This window comes from Peromyscus eremicus, chromosome 15 (genome assembly GCF_949786415.1).
Source record: "Peromyscus eremicus chromosome 15, PerEre_H2_v1, whole genome shotgun sequence".
Classification (NCBI taxonomy): Eukaryota; Metazoa; Chordata; class Mammalia; order Rodentia; family Cricetidae; genus Peromyscus; species Peromyscus eremicus.
In genome coordinates, this window is record NC_081431.1 from 37,846,555 (window position 1) to 37,869,930 (window position 23,376).

General features: G+C 39.3%; 1 protein-coding gene and 1 pseudogene across 7 annotated transcripts in view; one reads left to right on the top strand and one right to left on the bottom strand.

Moving 5' to 3' along the window:
* The window catches only part of Ralgps2 (Ral GEF with PH domain and SH3 binding motif 2), a 146,123-nt gene that overhangs the window by 110,581 nt on the left and 12,166 nt on the right, over positions 1-23,376 (top strand). For 6 of the 7 annotated variants that reach the window (XM_059280359.1, XM_059280362.1, XM_059280360.1 and 3 more), the window contains exons 9-16: positions 4,486-4,623; positions 4,764-4,854; positions 9,838-9,905; positions 11,348-11,483; positions 12,088-12,239; positions 17,540-17,594; positions 20,098-20,175; positions 21,631-21,736. In XM_059280359.1, the coding sequence (XP_059136342.1) occupies positions 4,486-4,623; positions 4,764-4,854; positions 9,838-9,905; positions 11,348-11,483; positions 12,088-12,239; positions 17,540-17,594; positions 20,098-20,175; positions 21,631-21,736 (824 nt within the window). The remainder of the gene's footprint in view (positions 1-4,485; positions 4,624-4,763; positions 4,855-9,837; positions 9,906-11,347; positions 11,484-12,087; positions 12,240-17,539; positions 17,595-20,097; positions 20,176-21,630; positions 21,737-23,376) is intronic. The other variant, XM_059280366.1, reaches the window with a different exon arrangement.
* LOC131925102 (cytochrome c, somatic-like) lies at positions 907-1,361 on the bottom strand (annotated as a pseudogene).

A 23,376-nucleotide genomic window follows, 5' to 3' on the forward strand; every position in this document is an offset into this window, starting at 1 on the left:
CTCTAAATAGGAAAATATAAATTTCTAGTCTCTCAAGGGTGAAAGAAAGAGGGGGGAGGGAGGGAGGGGGGGGGGAGAGAGAGAGAGAGAGAGAGAGAGAGAGAGAGAGAGAGAGAGAGAGAGGGAGAGAGGGAGGGAGGGAGAGAGATGTTTCTACTATACTGAGTATAAATTGTAACGTTGATAGTTCTCTGGCATCATTTTTGGTGAAAGTGCAGGGTGGTACATGCTCACTGTGGCTCAGTGAGCACTTCAGCAGCATGTAGATGCATTCTGTACCTACATTTGATGGCTAATTCTAGTTTGTGGTACATTTAACATGATACTTAATTCTGTTTCTTTCCTGAGAAGTTAAATCACTAGCCTTGAATAAAGTGGTATTACACACTGATGTCTAGAAAGGCAGAGTTTGTGTGTGTGTGTGTGTGTGTGTGTGTGTGTGTGTGTGTGTGTGTGTTTGGCTTGTTTATACAGTGGGTGTTTATTTTTTTAAAGAAGTGCTAAATACTCTTTATTTGATATTATACATAGATCACAGTAAGTGCCTTTCAATGGTGAAAGGCAGCATCCTTTGACAGGGAATTCTAATTAAAATGACATCATCAAGTCAAGAATAGACAGTTGCTTCCTGGCGTTCCATTGCCTGTAACAGGCCAGTGAATACAAACTGAAACACAGGTGAATCTTCTTGTTTCTGAGAGAGTGACAGAATTTTCCCCTTGTTTAAACATATCCATATTCCCAGTTATATAAATTTAAATATAAAACCATTCAACAGGTTTGAGGTGACACCCCATCTTTGTGGAAAGTATAACTTTAATAAGTCCAATCTGATCTTGAGAAAGGGAGAGCTGTGATAGTGACTGGAATTGTTATTTTTTAAAAAGATCATATCCACTTTAAGTCATTTTTACTTAAATCAGGACCGTCCCAACAGAAACATTGTTAGCCATTCATGATCTGAATTTTGATGTATGAATTAAATTATGGTGCATATTAAAAGCCATGAGACATTTGTTTTGTAATAAATAAGGCAGTGGAATTACTCTTTAGTAGCCTTTTTAAGATAAGCTATTAGGTCTGCCCTTTCTCCCTTCTTCTTAATTTCAGCGAAGATTATTTTTGTTCCAGGGATGTACTTTTTGGGATTCTCCAAATACTCCATCAGGGTGTCCTCTCCCCAGGTGATGCCTTTGTTCTTGTTGACATCTGTATACGAGAATCCAGCCGCCTGACCAGTCTTCCTCCCAAACAGACCATGGAGATTTGGTCCAGTCTTATGCTTGCCTCCCTTTTCCACAGTGTGGCACTGGGCACACTTCTGAACAAGAAATCTTCTTGCCTTTATCAACATCACCCATTTTTATTTCTCTCCCGGGTGATCAACACCACGATCGCTATGACCTGAAGACAGACGTCCTGCTCTCTCTACAGTGGGTGTTTAAATCTGGGATAGTTCTACTCTTTCAGTGTCAGTAAATGATCAGAGGTCAAGTTGTGAAAGTTAGAATAAATGTGAATACCAGTGCTAAACCTTACAGTAGAGTACACATTTCCTGAGTCTACCTGAGCATTTACAAGATAATTCAAAACAGTAACAGAAGAAAACCATATCAAATCAACAGTTTCTCCCAGTGAACTGAAAATGACCCTGATGTAGGCTGGGACGGCAGGATGAACCCTCGGATTCTAGATACTGTGCTTCTATTGAGGGGAATTCTTGTTTGTTTGTTTTGTTTTTCGAGCCAGGGTTTCTCTGTGTAGCTTTGCGCCTTTCCTAGATCTTGCTTTGGAGACCAGGCTGGCCTCGAACTCACAGAGATCTGCCTGCCTCTGCCTCCCGAGTGCTGGGATTAAAGGCGTGTGCTACCACCGCCTGGCCGAGGTGAATTCTTTGTTTCAGGCCTTCCCGTGTATATTATATCTCAGGGTCTGGGGTTTTGGGTTTGTTGTTTTGGTGTGTTGTTGTTTTGTCTGTGTTTGTGATAATTGGGGAACTTAGAAGGGAGCTGCTTATTTACAGTAGAGCCAGGTCCCTTCGTTAGTGATTCCCTCACTCCTGTTAGCAAAACAATAACCATGTAAAGACTAGCAAGACCACTGGCAGATACTATAAAAATACATGGACTTATTTCATCTTCAATTTAATCTTAAAACCCTGCATTTTAGTTGGGGCCTAGACAGAATGCAAACTATTCATAAACGGACCACTCTTCACATAGGAAACCTTTGAAGCATCACTTCAAAAAGACAAACATCTCCTAATTTTTATATTAATATCTTTGCAGTTACCAAATGTCAGCTTTTGGAAATGTAGACTAAGTCTGCAGAACTAATGTTTTTGCTTTTTCAGATTGTTATATATTTGGTTATAAAATTTTAGCCAGGCATGGTGGCACACACCTTGGAATTCAGAGGCAGGCGGATCTCTGTGAGTTCGAGGACAGCCAGGGCTACACAGAAACCCTGTTTTGAAAACAAACAAAAAAATCCCAAAAATGTTATTTCAGTAATATACTTCTAGTTTTTAGAAGTGATACAGATGTAATAGAGAAAATCTGATGTAGTCAGTCCATAATTACATATTTTCAACTGATTTATAACCTTATATTTTGGAACTTTAATTAATTTATAACTGCCACATTTACAGAGACACTACTTGGTAAAAGCAAACTGGTTTTGTGTTATGAACAGGGTTCACTTATTTAATTCATTATGCTATTTAAGAAGGATTGTCAAATTTAGGGAAATAATTATAGCTTCATTCAGTTAATCTTAAATTTTATATAATATTCCTGTTAGAACTTAAGTACAACTGAGTCGTAAAATTGTTGTCTGGATGTAAAGTGAAAATTTGCATTTCAATTTTACATTAAAATTTTCCCAAAATTGTTTTGGGAAAAATTATTCATGATATCAACTAAAACTATATAGAGTTTTCTCTTTTTCACGTTAAATAATCTATTTAGGACTTCGATAGAGTCGATTTCTAGTCTGTGGTTAATTTGGTCAGGTGATAATGTTAACTTTCAGGTTTATTTGCTGAAAGTCTATTTAAAGATAAGAAAACATAGGGCTTAAAACTCCTACATAGATTTCCATTTCAACACTTCATGGGGAAAAAATGTTTAAATAACTTGAAGAATACTGTAAAAACCAGTCTTGATTAGGAGTTGGTGAGGGAACAGGAAGGAGAGAGAGGAGAGTGCTGGGAGGGTGAGCAGGCCTGCTGTGGAAACCAGTCTTGATCTGGAGTTGGTGAGGAACAGGAAGGAGAGAGAGGAGCGTGCTGGGAGGGTGAGCAGGCTGGCCAGGCCTTGTGCTGTATTGGGTACCAGCTCTTACCTAAGCATCACACAGGTTTTCTTTTTCTTAGAAAACGAAATAGAGCAACTCAAAAATGACTTCATAGTCTTGAACAAATGAGAGAGGAGCAAGCGCAAAGCAGTTCTACACTCATAAATGTTTGTAAGTTAATGGTATTGATAACATCAGCTTATAATAGGCCATGGTAAAGGTCGGGATTCGCGGACTGGCTGTCCCCGAAAAGTCCCAAAGTGGTGGCCCCGTGAAAACATGCTGAACAGTTTCTAAATTTCTTTCAGAAATTTATGTGGAAACTAGGGACTAACTGACCCTGAGCTAGACTGAAAAGGTAAAGGGTTTGAATTAACGGACCTGTGTCTAGAAAGTAATGGAAGAAAGTGGCCAACAGGCAAACCAGGGACTTGTGTAGAAGGCAGGGGCACAGGTCCTGAAAATTCGTGGATCAATAAGGCAGAAGTAGGGAGATGGATATGTTTCTCTCCAGTGGCAGTTTTCTATATGAATAGTGAACTCTTGGAAATATTTTTGAAGTAGGAACTGCCTATGTTCAGGACTGATATGACCGAGAGATATATCATTCTTTCTGATTTCAGAAAACATGAAGTTGATTAGGAAGTTTCTGAAACCTTTTTTGTGACCACAAAAAAGATTTCAGAAACTCAGCTGCTGTTCTTTAAAACAAATAATGTACCTGTATTTACTCAATTGAAACACTCTTCATAGTTGAGGCTATCAGCTCAAAGCAAGGGTATGAGATGAACTTCCCCATAGAAGGCACCGGCTGTGTTGACTTGTGGATGTTCCTTAGATAAAATAAAGACTGGAAACTGGTAATGGTTGAAACCATGTAATTACCAAGACTCAGGGAGTAAAATGACTGTCTCTGCCAGGTCAGGAACTCAACCTTTTTGCCCTTTAGTGTGTTTGCCTAACTTTTGATTGCAGCCTTAATCTATGCTTGACAGACAACGTGGGGAGACTTCACAAGGAACTTACATTTGTATGGCTTGACCCCCAACTCTAGAAGCCTCAACTCCAAGAGACCATGCTATTATGTTAATATATTCTAACTAGGACATACTGGAAACATCTGTAAATTGGGTTTTCTTCCCTCTTGAGTCATTCAGATGTGTGTGAGAACTCTTTGTTCTGTTCCAGGTATCTATCTGTCAGACTTGACATACATTGACTCAGCGTACCCATCCACTGGCAGCATTCTAGAAAATGAGCAGAGATCAAATTTGATGAATAACATTCTTCGAATAATTTCTGATTTACAGCAGTCCTGTGAATATGGTGAGTTAAAAGAATGTCTTTTAGAGTTAAGTTCAGTTTTGGTGACATGTGGCCTTAGCTACCACCAGTTGTATTTCTCTCCTTAAGTTTCTAGTTACTATGTACTTGACTTAAATAATCCTTTGTCATCTTTTGCCTAGATATTCCCATGTTGCCTCATGTCCAAAAGTACCTGAATTCCGTTCAATATATAGAAGAACTACAAAAGTTTGTGGAAGACGATAATTACAAGTAGGTCCATCTTCAGATTTGGATATTTTTTCTAGTTCTCTGCTTTGAGCCTTCACCCTTTGGTCCAATGTGTTTAAACATCTAAGTATAATGTCTCCAGTTGTGCCTCCTCAGAGGCCCGTTAACAGTGGTAAGGGTAATTACATGCACTTCTTTTAATCACATGATGTTAACCAGTATACAGATGCTTCAGCCTTATTTAAAAATAGTGTAGCTTTTAAGCCAGCAAGGAAGCCTGACAATCAGAGCTTGATTCTGAGTCCCATATGGGAAAGGATCAAATCGCACAAGGTATCCTCCCCTCAAAAAGTAAATACAGTAATTTAAACATGTTTTTGCCTTCTTAGGCTGTAGAGAACAAGACATTTAATTCAAAGTAGAGTTTTTCCTTTTCCTTGTGTACTCAGGCTCTTTTCCTAAGGAAATTTCTATTTTTGTAAGCAGAAAAAAACTCATGCCATTCACAAAATACAAAAATTATTCCTTCTTAAATGATTATTTTTAGACACATCTTTGTGTTTCCAAGATTTGAGAGACTATTTAAACTTCCCATCCTGAGTCAAAGTACCACTGTAGTACCCTATTTAATGATATCATACTGTCCTCTAGTAAGGACCCTTAAGCTGGTAACCCTTTCTGGCTCCCTGGCCTGATTTCACCTCACAGCTGCTGGGGTGGAGAGGATGGTGCCTCTTGCTTTTCTTTTGGTTTCATTTGTTGATTTTTTCCCTGTGCTTTCTTCATCTATGTATGGTTTTCCCTGGGTTCCCAAGGTGTCCCCAAGTGGTGGGCTCAAGCAGTTCTTCTGTCTCAGACTGCTGAGGACCTGGACCTGTAGGCATACACCACCTCACATGGACATTGCTTAGTTTTATTGTGCCATTTATTGCCACGCTTTGAAGTTGAATTTTGTGCCTTCAGCCCTCGCCCAGTTCCCCAGTGAATGGGCCTGTTTGGGCTGGCAGGATGGCTCAGCTAGTGAGGGGGTTGCCTCCAAGCCTGACAACACGGGAGGAGGGGAAAGTGACTCCTTTCCCTCGGGCAGAGTCCACACACACGGGTCTCCTCACCCCAGACAGGGAACTCACTAAAGACACACCAGAGTCAACTTGGTCAACCAGGGAGTTTTATTGGAGTTATTTACAGGAGTGTAAATGACTCAAAGAGAGATGTATCACTAAAGCCGACTCAGCATGGGCGAGAGCTCACAGAGCTGGGAACCTGGGGCACACCGCACAGCCTGCAGGAGGCCCAGTGGGTTGGAGAGTATCTATCCTGAGTGACTGTTTAAACCTCTTACCGGCAGCTCGGCTGGTTCCTGCTTCTTCCAGGGTGCTGGTCTGGTCTCACTCTTTGCAGTTTGGCTTGTCTGAAAGTGAATCTCAGCAATTTGGCTTGTTTACATCCTGGGAAGGAGGGCTTAGAGAATCTGGTCAGTTTCAGAGACTTTCTGAAGCTATTTTGAGTGGCTTACCTTCTGCTTAAGGAGCTTCCCAGAAGGTTGGAATGTTTGAATATCAGAGCAAACTATTACAGAACATTCAGGGAAGTCATCCTCTGACTTTGTACACTTGTATCATGGCTCCTGTACATACGAGAATGAATGAATGAATGAATGAGTAAAAAATATTCAAAGGCATGTTTTGAAAACATATCAAGATAGAAAAAAATCAGTGATTTTTTTTCCCCCCAGTATTAATGAAGTAGTTTTTTCTTATCCCCCTTGATTAATGATGATTGACTTTTTACTTACAGCTTTCCACAGTCTTAATTCTGTGGAATAAAAGAATTAGTCCCATTGAAAACTAGAAATTCTGGAGGGCTATAAATTTTATTTTATTCTGATATTAAATATATTAAGCTCTGAAAATACTTTCATGCGTCTAAAATTGTATTGTTTGAAAATACCTTTATTATAATTTTCTTCCCCATATCATATCATTCAAATTTCTCTCTCAGCTTTTACACAAAGTATTTATATATAGTGACTCGCTTGACATAATATGAGGCCAGTGTTAGCTTGTTAAGCCTGGAGTTTCACAGACCTCTTGGGCTGTGTTGTAAGGGTCTTGAGTTTGATGGTCTGTGTCTTAACTGTTTATCTCTTTTTCCTGTGCCTCCAGTTACTGCCTCTGGTGTAAATACAGAATTTACACTTGAAAAACACATGTTGTCCAGGGAAATAGAACAGTTATCTTGATGTCCTAAAATCTCAATACAAGTATCTATTAAAATCTCTCTTCTAGCCGAAGAAACTTACTGACTTAAAAAGGGTTACTTGCTGGGCGGTGGTGGCGCATGCCTTTAATCCCAGCACTCGGGAGGCAGAGGCAGGCGGATCTCTGTGAGTTCGAGGCCAGCCTGGTCTACAGAGCGAGATCCAGGAAAGGCGCAAAGCTACACAGAGAAACCCTGTCTCGAAAAACCAAAAAAAAAAAAAAATAAATAAATAAATAAATAAATAAATAAATAATAAAATAAAAAAAGAGTTACTTATGGGGAAGTCCCATAAAAGACCATCATCTATGTATGAAATCAGCAAGAGCATTTATTATTCCAGCATGCTGGGGCCTATCATCCCACACAAAGGCAAGATGGCAAAAACTCTGAGAGAGATGTGTGAGCTCCTTTTAAGCATAGCCAAGAGGAGGTCCTAAGGCAGTTATTTTATCTACGATTGGCTGGAGCAAGTGGCAATCATATTAGTATGTTCTAATTGGCCAGGACTAGTTAGAGGCTGGTCAGGGTACAGTTTTCCCATCTTTAAGCAAACCTGGACAAGTCCCAGGCTTTGTCCTTGAGCTGCTGTGGAGGCTGGCTGGCCTAGCACACACTGACCATGGGGGCTGGCTCAGGGGCCCAGGCTTAGTGTATCCTATCTCCCTTGTCCCTGTGGTCAGGGGCGCCAGTGATTAATTGTCCTTTGTTCGTGGCTCTTACAGAAATTGCCCATCCAGTCTCAGGAAACTGAAATTGAGACCTGACCTCTGAGAGAAGACTGAGCAGCCTGTTTGGGCGTCTGCTCAGTCCTCTCAACAGTATTATGCAGAAGAGCAGTCTTATGTAAAACCTGCACAATTACAATTACAGAGAATGGTAAATTTTACTGACTATAGCAAGATTGTGATGGAGTTTTTATTAAAGCTCGTTGTTTTGTTTGTTGAGACAGGGGTCCTCCATGTAACTCACTACGTGGAGCACTGACACTTGGAATAGTAGTTGATCCTGCAGTGCCTTTCATACTGCAGTTAGATGCCATAGGTAGCGTTGGGATGTAGTCAGCCAGCTCCCACTCTGTTCCATCCTGAGAGGGTGCAGTGCTGGAAAAGGTGGACACTGCCCAGCGGAGGGGTGTGCAGGCATGCAGTCTGCTGGCCCTTTGTCTGCACTCTCAAGTAACCAGAATAGAATTGTTTCCTATTTTCTTAGGTTATAAAGAGAGTGTACAAGGCCCTTGACGAAGCCCCCAGTGCCACCAAAACAGAACAAAAGACAACTTACAAATTTTCAAATTCTTCAAGTCTTCACAAATTACACCAAAACATTTTATACAGTTCACTTCTTCGGTATTGTTTCCAAATTGCTTCCACTAATAAAAATCAAAATATCTTTCTGTGGTACTCAAAACTGGATGTGTAAATAGAACAAGTAACAAGAAATTCACAGCATTAACCCCACCACCAACAACCCCAAACCCCATACGGCCTCAGATGATCAGGATAGCAGTGAGTGCCCCCAACACAAAATCCTAAGCTTCCTTTAAAATGTTGTGAGATTGGTTAGTGTATGTCTTTTGAGTTTTGTTTTTGTTTTAACATGATTGTGCAGTTTATAACTATGAACTTTGTAGATGATGTATCATGGTGTGAAAAAAAATTAGGCACACCTGTTAGGTGAGGATTGAAAAGCCATTTGGGGAACAATCTTTGTGTTATATAGGCCTTTCTTTTCATAAGCTATGTTATTTGATTTGTTGAATAGTTCTGTAAAAAAATATTTTGAAAATTTTCAGTATTAAAGTCAAACCAATAGTTCATCTTACAGAGGTTTTTGGTTTTTTTTTTTTTTTTTGGTTTTTTGAGACAGGGTTTCTCTGTGTAGCTTTGCGCCTTTCCTGGATCTCACTCTGTAGACCAGGCTGGCCTCAAACTCCCAGAGATCCGCCTGCCCCTGCCTCCCGAGTGCTGGGATTAAAGGCGTGTGCCACCACCGCCCGGCATCTTACAAAGATTCTAGGAATAAATTATGTATTAAATAATACCTGAGTACATTCCTGAATTTGATTGTCATTTAGTTAAATGTGTGTCAATACAACTCTAAATCATTTTTTGTTCTTGGTTGGTTTGTGTGAGGCAGGATCTCAAACTGTAGCCCAGGCTGGCCTGGACTTCATTGTGTAGCCCAGGCTGGCTAACATGTCCAACATAATTAAAATCATCTTTTAGTCATTTAGTAAATGTCTTTAGCTGGGGTGAATTGTTTGGCACCTTTGTGTGGTAACTAAAGAGGTTTGTGTGTTTAAATACAGCATTTTGATGTTTTTTTCCTCTTCAGTATTTCGTAGAAGTAACTATAAGACTGGCTTATGAGAGAGATTTAACACCTTAATTAAAAATTACATTGAAAGGAAAATATATATTATAGCACACCATCTGTTAAAATATTGTTGGGTTTTTTTTAAGATTTATTTATTTGTATTTATATGTCTGGTGTTTTGTCTGCATGTATGTCTGTGCATACATGCCTGCCTGGGGCCTGCGTGGGCCAGAAGAGGGCATCGTATCACCTGAAACCGGAACTATGAATGGTTCTGAGCTACCCTGTGGTGCGAAGAATTGAACCCAGGTCCTCTGAAAGAGCATCTGATGCTCCCAACCACTAAGCTGTCTGTCCGGCTCCCTGTTGGGTTTTTTGTAAAGAAACGTGACTTTGATATTTTACCAATGCTCATTGTTGATTATGTTTTGCTTTTTTAAAATGTAGGCTCTCGTTAAAGATAGAACCTGGGACAAGTACACCACGTTCTGCTGCTTCCAGAGAAGACCTAGTAGGTTAGTCCATAGCTGTTGGTTGGTGCATGGTTGCCTGGTGAGGGTTTTTTCCAAGGTGAGGTTAATTATCAAACAGAGCAGATAACCTGACCTCATAAGAATTATACCTCCAAGTAAGTGAATACTTAGCATATCTTATACTGCCTACAAAAAATTATTTTGAGTAGTAAAGTATATCAGTGCTGTCTGGATTTTCGGTTTTATTTTGATTTCTAATTAAAAAGTTGTTTGTTGATTGTCGATAATGTATAAATAAATGTTTCCCAATCAAGGAAAATACATATGATATAAACAGTAGGTTTGTAAATATTCTTTTTTAATTATTAAGAATCCAGATTATTAGGCAGTGAAGACATTTCTATGGTCAAAGCAAAAATTCTAATATGAATAATTACAGAATTCAAGTTTAGTGAGTTAGGCTTTCTTGATATTTACGTCAGTACTGGAACACACACTAAAAACACAAACATCATACTTGCTTCTTTATTAATGGATTTACAACTGGTTTATAATGTCCATAAATCACATCAAAAACCCAGACATTTAAGAAATTAATCACTAAACTAATTGATAAGTACCTTTTAAAAAATTGCCAATGTAAACCTTCAAACTAAGCTTCCTTGTACTTACCTAAAAAATCTTTGAAGTCCTGGTTGGTCAGGTGGAGGAAATAAGCTTCGTGAAGGTGCCAGAGGAAGTCGTTCCAAGCAGAAGATAATCCTGTCTGTCTCTTAAATGTGCTTTTTGTTCCTACTTTGTGCTGGCCTCTAACTCCCCATCCTCCTGCCTCAGCCTCCCCAGTGTGGGATAATAGGTGCACACCACCATGCAGAGTTTGTTGTTTGTTTGTTTGTTTGACACGCTCTTATTCACTGTGTAGCCCTGGCTGGCCTGGAGTTCACAGAAATCCCCTGCCCCTGTCTGAGATTCAGGGGATAAGGCCAGCAGCATTTTTTTTTTAAGAGATATTTTGAAAGCTATACACTGAGCTGTTTTTTATTCCTATAAATCACTTTAAGTGTCAGGCAGTGAGATAATAATTTCTAACTTGAGCATTTGACCTAGCCTACACATTTCTTTAAGAGAAATTCAAAGCTGTGTATAAAAAAGCAGGGCATCAAATTGAAACCACTGAGTCAGAAGTCCTAGGTACTCAGTCTAGATTTTGTCTGTGAGTTAAGAGCCCAAGCCCATCTCTTTTTTTCCTGTATAAATTAGGGAAATATTTATATTGCCTTTGTTTAGCATATATAAGAGAGATAAAAATTAATAGATTTCTGTATGGTTGGAGATTGTTTTAGAGTTTGGAAGGTACATATTTCTTCAAGTCAGTTAACTAGAACTAACAATACACACTTTTGTATCAGAGAGTTTGGTTTTGTTTCTGGTTTTTGTGGCTCCTTTGGAACCTCCTGACAGTGTCCTCTGTCCTCTCGTCTTAGGTCCTGAAGTAGGCGCCTCGCCCCAGAGCGGGAGGAAGAGCAGCGCGGCCGAGGGGGCTTTACTGCCCCAGACGCCCCCGTCCCCTCGGAACCTGATCCCGCATGGACACAGGAAGTGCCATAGCTTGGGTTACAAGTCAGCAGCTCTCATTTTGTCTTTCCAGTTTTTAAGTTGTTGGAGGATGAGTTTACTTTCTGTTTACTTTGTTAGCAGAACATGTTTCTATATTCTATTTACTTAATAAGTAGAAATTAGGTGCCTATGTGATGGGTTTTGTTAATATCATCAGTCTTCGGGTTCAGTAAAATATATCTTGTTTGCCTAAAAGGATTTATTTTTCTCTTACCTGGATGTGGAAATGAGTGTTCCCAGCAATGCCTGTATTTGAGGGAGATAAATCAGGAGTGCAGAGAGCCATCGTAAATAAATCCACAGGGCATATGCTGAAATTTTCCTTTTAAAATTGTAACCTTGTTTTCAAGAGCTATTATTTGTCATAACAAATACAAATAATAAATTAAGTTATAAAAAACTATTCTCTTTATTCCTAAATATAAAGAAAAAAAGCCCGATTCTTATTTCGTTCCATGAGTTTTGCAGTGTAGACTCCTGAAGGAGGAATGCATTCTCCGTGGACATGTTCTGTTCCAAAACAAACTCTGAACACAGTTTTGATTAACTTTTATGTCCTGAACTAGAAACCTGGGAAGTTGTAAAGAGTGTTTCTCTCTGTTTCCAGTTTCATTCATAAGATGAACACGGCAGAATTTAAGAGTGCGACATTCCCAAATGCAGGGCCACGGCACCTGCTGGATGATAGCGTCATGGAGCCCCATGCACCATCCCGAGGCCAAGCTGAGAGCTCCACGCTCTCCAGTGGGATATCCATAGGTGAGAGAGACTCACTGGGCCGTCCAGCTGTTGGGAAAAAAACAAAACACCTTAGCTGCAAAAACATTCATTAACCTTAGGGCAGTGGTTCTCAGCCTTCCTAATGCTGTGACCTTTAATACAGTTCCTCATGTGTAGGGACGCCCAACCATAAAGTTATTTTGTTGTTACTTCATAACTATAATTTTGCTACTGTTATGAATCATAATGTAAATTTCTGATATGCAGGCTATCTCATATGTGGCCCCTGTGAAAGGGTCGTTCAACAAGCCCCGGGGGCATAACCCTCTTCCCTAGCATCAATACAAAAAATTTGGTTTAAAACAAAGGCACAATTTATAGGATGAGGGTAATAGTTGTAAATTATTTTTAAAGCACTAATCGTTTTGACTCCCAATGAGAAGGCATTTCACGACTTGGAGATAAAACGGTAGGCTGCTTGACTTGATGAACTGCATGCAGTTCGGCTGAGGAAGGAGGAAAAGGAGGAAAGGAAGGGGTCACGTGTGAGTCCAAAGTCATTTGAATGAAGCAGCTCATCAGCTGATGGGGTTCTTACCATACGCAGGACCAGGAGAGAACTGTGTCTGACTGGTGACATAGTTATTGAAGGGTGGCTGACTTTGGCAAGTCAAGACTTCTGTTTTGAACTTGTTTGGTCCTTAATAGAGATGTCAAGTCATTGGATGTATGGATCTGGAACTCACTTTGGGTAGTGTCAGGTGTGCAGCTGTGTGAAAATTATTACTGTATTTGTAGTAGTTCCAACTATAAGACTTGTTTAGGTCACCCAGGTATAGTATACATATGTAAGACAGTCTCACATATCGATATTTATAGAAATTACTTTTAATAGAAGATGGATTAACAAAGGAAACCATGAAGGGGAGAAACCAGATGTGCTGTCACAGAAGCCAGTTGTCTTGAAGAGGGAAATTGTTTTGTGTGTATGTGTGTACATACCACATGTGTGGAGGCCAGAGGTTATCATGGGATGTCTTCCTCTAGCACTCTTTACCTTATATTTGAGATAGAATCTTTCATTGAACCTGAACACACTACCAGCCGACCCTCAGATCCTCTGCCTCTTCCCCAGTACTGGATTTTATATTTTCACTATTTATATAATATATATTTTATATATTAATTATATATAAAATATTTTTTTCCTTTTTGGTTTTTCAAGACAGGATTTTTCTGTGAGGCTCTGGCTGTCCTGGAGCTCTCTCTCTCTGTAGATCAGGCTGGCTTCGAACTCATAGAGACCCACCTCCCTCTGCCTCCTGAGTGCTGGGATTAAAGGTGTGCACCACCACCACCTGACCACTATCAATATTTTTATGTACTTATCCGCCATCAAAAAAGAGGAGGAGGAGGACAGAAAAAAAAAAAACAAAAAACAGCAAAAAAGAAAACCTCTTACCTTTGGATTATCTGTCACCTCCACTCAGTTCTTATCACCAAATATTTGCCCTGTCTTGTTTTCTTTCTACATGTTATCCTGTACCCACTGCACATTGTTTACATATTTCATATATTACAGCCTAGGATCCACATAAGAGAGAGAGAGAACATGGCAGGGTTTTTCTTTGTGAGATTGTATGGCCTCAGTATTACACATTCTAGGTCTATCCATTCACCCGAAAACTTGGTGGTTTCATTTTTCTTTAGAACGGTATTCCTTCGTATGTATGTGCCCGATTTTCATTCTCTATTCATCTGTTGATGGAAGGCTAAGTTGGTTCCATTTACTTGCTATAGAATAAAGCAACAGTAAACATGGGGTGCAGATACCGCTGTGGTAGGGTGTGGTGTTCTCTGGGTATATGCCCAGCAGTGAAGTAGCTGGGTCATATCCAAACTGACTTCCATAATGGCTGTAATTTGTACCCCCACCAACAATGAATAGGGTTCTCCACATCCTCTCCAACATTTCGCTGTCAGATTTCTTGGTGGCAGCCATTCTGATGGATAAGAGGGATCTTGAAGAAGGTTTAATTTGAAGGGTGGCTTTTGATTATAGCTTCAGTCTCATTGCCTGTGATGGATCTGTTTAACTTGTTTATGTCTTCTGAGTTAGTTCTGGTAGATGATAGGCAATTAGAGATTCTGGGTTTTTCAGCTTTTTATAGAGTATAAGTCTTCATAGTAATCTCTAAAATGTTCTGTTACGGTTCTGTTGTAATGACCCTTTTGAACTCTAATTTTGTTAATTTGTGTCTTTAACCTCTTGTCAAGTTGTCTAAGGGTTTGTCGATCTTTCTAACTTTTCTAAGCCCTTTTTGGTTGATTTGTTGATTGCTCCTTTAATCTACTTTATTCATTTCTTCTTTAACTGTTGCCATCTACTGGGGGGGTGGGGGGCTGGCTGCCTGTCTTTGTGAGCTCCGAGAGGTTTGTTCCCTCTCGGATGTTTTAGTGTGAGCACTTGGCCGCTGTAGACGTTCCTCTTGGGACTGCCTCGGCTGGATCCCAGCGGTTCTGCTAGACTGTGTTGTCATTATTGTCTGTCTGTGGGCATTTCTTTTTCACTCGAACTGCTCATTCAAAAGTGTGTTGTTCAGTTTCCGAGGATTTTTGTGCTTTCTGTAGTTTTTCTTATTGTTGATTTCTAGTGTTACTCCGTTGTGGTCTGACACAATACAAGGAATTATTTCAGTTGTTTTAATGTGTTGAGACTTGATTTGTATCCTGTATAATAGAGTTTGGAGAAGGTTCCATGTGCTGCTGTTGATTGTTTTACTTCTTTAAGTGTTTGTTTGGTTTTTTTCTTTGATTTTTCAAGACTGTTTCTCTGTGTAACAGCTCTGGCTGACCTGGAACTCTCTCTGTAGACCAGGTTGGCCTCGAACTCAGAGATCCAACCTGCCTCTGCCTCCCGAGTGCTGAGATTAAAGGGGTATATATGTGTACTACCACCACCCGGCTTGTTTTAAGATTTTTATAAATCATGTCTATGCATGTTCATTTACATGTGCCTTCCACATTATGTGCCTTTATAAGTGCATGGCCAGCAGAATCCAGAAGATAGATCTTCTGGAATTGGAGTTACAGGTAGTTGTGATCCAGTTAACATGAGTGCTGAGAACCAAACTTGGGTCCTCTGAAAAAGTAGTACAGTTTTCATTTTAGCCCCTGAGCCATCCTTTCAAGCCTGTTTTTACTTTTAATTATGTGTATGCATGTGTGTCTGTTTGTGAGTATATGCACATGAGTACAAGTGCCCCCATGAGGCCAAAGGCAGAGGCCTCAGGTACCCCTGGTGCTGGACTTAAAGGCATTTGTGAGCTGCCCAACATGGTTTCAGGAAACACGACTTGGGTCCTCTGCAAAAGCAGTACAAGCTCTTAACTGCTGAGCCATCTCTCCAGCCCCCTATTTTTACTTAAACATTATTTCTTTTTATAATTAGAAACTATATCCATAGTATGCTCAGTTGTTGTGGTTTTAATAAAGAGAAAAAGCTCTGATTGTCACATTGCTCAAGAGCCAAGCTGTATTGTTGCTATAATCTGAATGTCAAAGTCAGTAGAGATCCATCAGTCTGAGCATACTGGCTCCCTTAGCCTGAGAATTCCCTAAACATAGACTCGTTCTGAGCCCTCCAGTGCCACCCAGCCCTTGTTTACTCTGGTGTTCTCCTCTTGTACAAACATTGTTAATTAAACAACAGAAGACAGGCTGTTACCTGAACTACCTCTTTATTAATGTTCTGAGCAGTCCATGTGCAGCATTGACCTCAGTTAAAAGTTTGTTCTACCTTTGGAATCTAGTATGTTACCTAAGAGAAAAGATTCCGTATATATATTTGTATGTATTAAAATTATTCTCTAGTTTAGCTGTAGCTTTTACTTTTTTTTGTGTAAGTGTGTGTTGTCAGAAACATAGATGAAACATTAGTGAATCTCCACAGAGTCAGGATTTATTCAACAGCACATTCACAGGTACTGCCATTTCATGGCAGCAGTTTGCCAGATATTGCCACTTTCCTGATCAGCTTAGCCGAGGCAAACACAGGTTCTCTTATTCTAGTCTTAATTGATAGAACTCCATATCAGATATTACATACCACACAGGTGGGTTACAGAATGGCTACAAAGGGTGAAGGAGGCTACAAAGGGAGCAAGGAACCTCAGCTGGAGACCTCAGCTGGAGACCTCAGCTGGAAACGGGCAGAAATGGCCCAGAAATGGCCGTGGGGTGAGGTAACACCCCAGCAGGAGGTCTGTGGTTGGGGTTCTGCAGCTGCTCTCATGGAATCTGTTGGCTACAGAATCAGAGTTGAGTCCAGGGACAAAGGCAGGGCCAAGTCCAGATGGACACAGATAGATGGACAATACGACCAGACAGATGAACAGGAAGACAGACAGGCAAATTTGAATAAGTCGTCTCAACAGTAAGAGCAGAGCTGAGCTGACTGACTCCCCTGAGACTCAGGGATTCTCTACCTGTCCCTTCTTTATGTGGTTTGAATAAGCCCATGTCCTCTTACAGTCCCGATTCACACTGGTAGATTTATAGGGTGGCACTGTTTCTACTCCCCTGAGACACTTGTCTAAAATGCTCAAGGTGCTGAGTCTGAATCCCAGCATTGAAAAAGAAAAATCCTGAAAGGAAAATGGCTGAAGTGTATATTCTTAATTTGAATAAGGGTGCAATAATCTATTTGCCTACATAATAGTCTTGGGAGAACTAAGAAAATAAACACAAAGGCCAGACCTGAAGACATGGAGTAACTAAATGGTGTAGTCAGTTGACAGTCTGTCCTTGCTAGGACAGCTGTGGGAAGTTGTTACAGTCAGCCTGTGCCCGGGCTTAGCGTCTCTGTTGTGGAATACAGTGATGTTCAGATGATGCCATGCCCTGGGAGACTCTACTTCAAATTTCATCAAGCTGTTTATCCTTGTCGTATATTGGTTTCAAAACAAGAAGTTAGTATGTCATGAACTTCTTTGGGTTTCAGTAAGAAAAAGGTTTTGCTCTGGGCATTTTGATGGTAGAAAATGTTTGGTTTTGGTTTTGTGGTATTGAGGGTCTAACTTGGGTAGACAAGCACTCTATCAGTAAACTACATCTCCAGCCCTTGTACTTTTTTGTTACCGATATGTGTTTGTTTTTCTTTTGAGACAGAGTCAAATATTATTTGACCTAGGCTCTCTTTGAACTTAAAATCCTCCCATCTCCACCTTTGAAATACTAGGATTATTAGCATGTGCCACGAGAAAATTCCTTTTTAAAATAGAAAAACTTAACTGGGAAAATTACTGATAGACCAATAATCGAACAACTCTTGATTTTAGGGAGTAGTGACGGCTCTGAACTAAGTGAAGAGACCTCGTGGCCGGCTTTTGAAAGGTAAGAAAATTAGTCACTAAATTGCTTTGAACTTTGGCCTCTCTTAGAGGATATAATGAATATGAATTTGAAGAGCTTGTTACATATCACTAAGTGAAGAATCGTTTTAGTGGCCAGAAGAAATGACAAATAGATACTTAATCCTGGAATTGTACATGAGAATGGCTGTTATGATTTTTACATATGTTTATTTGGTGTTTTTACATGTGTTTTGAATTTTTGAAATTGTAACATGGATTTTTAATAATAATGAATTTTTAATAAAAATTTTAAATAACCATAATTAACTTGTGTTTTAAAATGAGATTATCTCCATAGGTCTGGGTAATCTAATTGTGAGACATTTATTTAACTTGCTTTTCCTAAGGGCAGAATGACAGCTAATTTTAAATTACAAGTAAAGATTAGCATTTGACATTAAAGGTCAGTGTATGTGCAGTGCTTTGTGCTGACCTGCTGTGGGATCATGCTGTCTTCTTGTTGATTGAAGCTATCAACTCAGTCATCTGTGCAGAGACAGTACGCCGTATTCATCATCATAGCACTCTCCTGAGACTAAGGAAAAGTTTTTCCAGTAGGTATTGCCAGGCATCCATTCAGACTCTTAAGTTATCACTTGAGCACTAATATCCTCCGGCTCAAGACATTTGACTGGGCAGAAGTAAGTGTTCCACTTCTACGTGTAAACCAAGATGGAACTTGTAAGCAGCAAGTGAGCTGAGGAGGTGGGAAGTTGGTGCTTGTTCTGCAGTGCTAAGGACTTGAACCCAGGGCCTTCTACCAAGCCCTCAGATCATCGTTTAGATTAAATATTAGTGTTACATGAATGAACACTCCAGACCAGTCACCTTTAAACAGGAACATTGGAAATTATATTTGAATCATCTAATTTCAAACTGCTTATTGGAAACTTCCTCTTTAAAGATTTCTCCTGAATATGTTATTGAGATCTCACTTACATACTCTGTATGCTTTGATCTTTTCTACACTGAGTGTTCCCAACTTTTGTTTTCTCTGTTGGGGAGTTTGTAACAGTTTGTTTTCGTGTATTCTTTTCTGGTTTTACTTTCATTCTCTCTCTTTTGTTAAGATATGTATTTTGTGTGTGTAAATATGTTTGCCAGCATGTATGTCTATACCACCTGCATGCCTGGTGCTTACAGAGGTCAGAAGAGGCCGTCAGATCCTCTGGAAATGGAATTATAGATGGTTGTGAGCCACCATGTGGGTGCTAGGAATTGAACCCAGGCCCTCCGGAGGAACAGCCAGTGCTCTTAATGCTGAGCCGTCTCTCCAGCCCAACTTTCATTCCTTTAGTTGAGTTTCCCTGAAATGGAGAAAACACAAAAGCTGCGTTTGGCTTGTTCTCTGAATTTGTTTTTAAAAAAATCTTTCCCTCTGGAAAAGTTGTAATACCATCAGTTATTATTAAGGCGTAATTTTTAGATTAACAGTATTGGTTAGTAGTTATTTCTTAGGTTATTTAAACTATAAATGCATAACCCAGTGTAGCGCTGCGTTAATCTTTTCTCATCCCAACAGGTTACCTATGACGGCAGCTTGTCATGGGTTAACCTTCATACCTCAGAAATAGCGTTCTTCTTGTGTGGTACAGTTTGTTTTATGTATATTCGCAGCTAAAACATCTGTACTTGTGCCAGGTTTGAAGCAGTAGCTCTTCAAACATTTTGAAAACAGCTAAATAAATGCAGCCCAAAAAGATGCAGACTTGAAATAGTACTGAGCCACACACACACACACACACACACACACACACACACCAAGTGCCTGTGCCAAGCTTGGGGCCCTAAGTAGGTAGCAAATGCTGTACGGTGAACTATCTCCCCAGTCTCTGAATCATTGTCTGAATTGTGACCACTGTTTTCTCCTCTTATTTCCTACATTAAGTATCATGTATCACATACTTTTGACTTTCCTAAACAAAGAAATATCATTGTTTCTAGTTTTATTTCCAGTATCAAGTACAATGTGATTTGGGATGAATACTGGTTCATAACATTCTTATTATTTTATTGGCTTTGACAATTGATAGAAAAGAAAAAAAAGCCTATATATACTCCTCATTCATTTTAAGTTTATAAACCACATTGCTTTTAGGTGTCTTCATAGGGACATATGATAAAATGAATTATTTATATAAGTCCATATGACATATTTAAACTGGAAGCCAAGAAGAGCAAAGGGGCTTTGGAGCATTTTTAAGTTTCCAAATTATTTGGCCATAAATAGTTCTTTAATCTTTTGACAGATGTATGAACATGAGTGCATGTATAATTGTGTAGTATAGTGTGTTCTTTATACCAGTGTTTCTACAATCAATAGAAAAATACTATGTTGCATGTTTTAAAAAAGAATCATATCTTACCCTTTTTAAATATTAATATAGAAAGCTGGATTACAAACTAGTATACTATTCTAGGTATTGATGATTCTATGAATACAAATATATGTAATATATACAATTTATAATGGAATCCAACAGGAACAGATTATACCATTCTCTCGGCCCGGTGACAAGAGTGCCACGAAATGGCTATGGAAGCCACACGAAGGCCACCAGGTACAATCCCCTGCATCAGGGGCCACGGAACTCCCTTCTGGTGCTGGTGGCTGGCTCATTATGGGTGTTGTCTGACATTTTTTTCTGTTCTTTCTCAGCTAATTGGTTTTAAAACTAAACAAATTGCCCATGAAAACTTCCTTTCCAAGACTTAATATAGTTTAAATTTGAACTATTCTTTCTAAGTCACGGGACTAATTATTAAAATTTGCATCTTTATGTCACATTTTTAAAATGCTGCAAAGTTGTTAGCCCTTTAACCACACACTTTCTAATGCTGCTAATTACAGCTGAGCTGTGCAAAAATCAATTTGTTATTCTTAAGTTGCAATCAAAGCGTTTCTTTTGCTAGCAAGTTTATATTTAATTTGTCCTTTTTAAGTAAGGTTTTTTTTTTCTCCCCGATAAACCATAGGGCCTGAATTTAGATGAGTGTGTTTCATTAAATAAATTGTTTTAGTTCTCTACTTAGCTGGGCCTCTCTGCACTATATTATCTGTGGAAGCACTTAAAGTTGAGACATGCATTGGGGGGGGGGGCGTCACTCATGACAGGCAGTCAACTCAGAACAGCAGAACAGCTCTTAAGAAGCAAACCCTGTCAGCTCGATGGTATGTCCCCTCCTGAAAGTTCTAGGTTGTCACTTTGAAGACACCTAAATAATCGTGAAGAAACTTTAAATGTCTGCATTCTTTGCTGTGTTCAGAGTCCTACATCTCATAACCCATCACCAGAGATTGGCGTTGAAATTATTCTGTTTTAAATCTAGGCTCTAAAATCAACTGAGGAAAGACATTAAAATGATTACTAAAATATGTGAAAAGGGAATCCTGAGTATGGGGGTTCTTCAATGTTAGAGATCTGTCAGTCATCGATAGATTGGAATGTCATTAAAACCTACCACAGAAAACCAGTTTCTAAAAGCATGTTAGTGACGGTTACTTTTATTTATATTCTTTAAAATTAAGTGTGAGTTTTCTGGGGTTGTTTTTGCCAGAGTTTTTTGTTTTGTCTTTGCTCAGAGCTTGTTATTGCATTTTCTGTTATGTATACTTAAATACTTCTAACAGAATCCTTGTCTCTTGCCAGCAGCCAGATTTTCTGATGGGTTACCACAGTGATGTACTGTGTGGCATGTTAAGAAGGAAAAAAGAAGCCTTACATTTTTTAACTAATCTTGGTTCAAGTGAATTCCTGCTTTCTTTCTAAATTGTATTTGTTGAAATATGTGATCGAATGTGTGTTTAAACATGTGCTGACTGTAATAACTTCCTCATTAACTTTATGACAGCTTATAAATCTGAAATCAGTAAGTCTTTAAAATCCTCAGTGTCTTACCAGCTCTCAATAAAGTATCAAGGTTTTAAACTTAAGAATATGGGATTCATTTACTGACCCTCTTAATGACTGCTACAGACACGCTTAACCGCTTTCCGCTTGGTCTCATTGTTACAGTTCTGCGGAGTCGGAAGACTTGGCCGTGCACCTGTACCCAGGAGCTGTTACTATTCAAGGTGTCCTCAGGAGGAAAACGTTGTTGAAAGAAGGCAAAAAACCCACAGTAAGATTTCTTCTATTTTAACATAGGTCTGAGGATACACCAACTCCCCAGAAGCAGTTGAAAAAGTTGAAAAAGAAGCAAAAGATCCATAGTAGACTTGACTTCACTTAACATACACACTGTCCTCATTATGGTTGTCTTTGGTTTTTGTTGTTTTTTTTTTAATCTTGGACAAGGAGAACTTTACTCTTAATCAAGAAGGTGAGCACACAGAGACAGGAAGTACACTAGGTTTTCATTGTAGGGTATTCACCAGAGAAGACTGCTTGGACATGGGTTGTTATTAGCTTTATCAGGTGGGTGTTTGAGATCCTGGGCCTTTCTCAGAGTGAGCTTTTAAGCACAAAAACCATGTTCTGGGTTGACATGTTTCAGTTAACAAGGTAGTCAGAAGCAGAAGTACAGAGGACAGAAAGCAAGGTAGCACGATCCGATTCTTTCCTGGAACTGCGGCGTTTGATGGATTGGGTCTTTGCTTGAGCCTTGGGAGCTGGTGATGTCTGTGTGCTCACTTTGACAGCCTGGATGGTACTTCCATGTGGAGTTGGTTGTGCTGGGGTCTCGGGGTCTGAGGGTCGGGGCCTCCTTACAGTTTTACTCTAACTCGGGTGGTTACTGTAGTTTTCCATTGACTTGAGCAGTCTTATGTAGTCTTGAAGTTATTTGTGCACAGGAAGTGAAGGAGGAAGGGAAAGGAGCCCTGATCCAGGCCATCAAAGTCCCTTACCTTGTTCCTTGAAGTCTTCAACCTGTTATGTAGATTGCAGCTAAATCACGTTAAATGTGCTTAAATCAAATAATCCTGTACTCAACTTGGAAGGTAATTCTTACCCAAAAATACTTTTTAATGAACCCTGAAAATACATTAAGAGTTAACAGTAGTAAGCTGGGTATGGCGATACACACCTTTAATCCCATCATGCAGGAGGTAGAGTTTACTTAGTGAGTTCCAGGCAAACTAGGTCTACACAATGAAACCTTGTCTCCAAAAAAAAAAAAAAAAGAAAAAAAAAGTAAGTAAATCGTAATGTTTAGAAAAATTGAAAGTAGGGTAAAACTTAAGAAATAGAATAATTTTGTTCCATCAGTTTATTTAAACTTTGTAACATCAAATCTACCTTTGAAAACAAAAAGCTTACAGGACAGAACTTTTAGTATCTAGCAAAAAAGTTTGTTTTTCCTCACAGCATAATAGTTTGACTACTAAGAAAAGTTTTTTCTTAATCACAGTATAGTTTAATTTAAAATATATATCCACTATCCCAACACTATGGAGGCAGAGGTAGGCGGATCTCTGAGTTCAGGGCCAACCTGCTCTATGGAGCAAGTTCTAGGACAGCCAGAGCTACACAGAGAAACTCTGTCCTGAAAAGAAAAGAAAAGAAAAGAAAAGAAAAGAAAAAAGAAAGAAAGAAAGAAAGAAAGAAAAGGAAGGAAGGAAGAGAATATTCTTTGGCACATGTCTACACTTACAGCTTTTGAAGGTCTAAGGCCTTAAGATTAAAGATGATTTCCATCTATGTAATCTCATCTGGCTTTTTACTTTACATTAAACCACAGGCACACACATTCAGAAAACTAGCTCTGCTCTGCTCTCCAGTGACCTTAGAGTCCCATGTGTGCTGAGAGGCATTGCTATA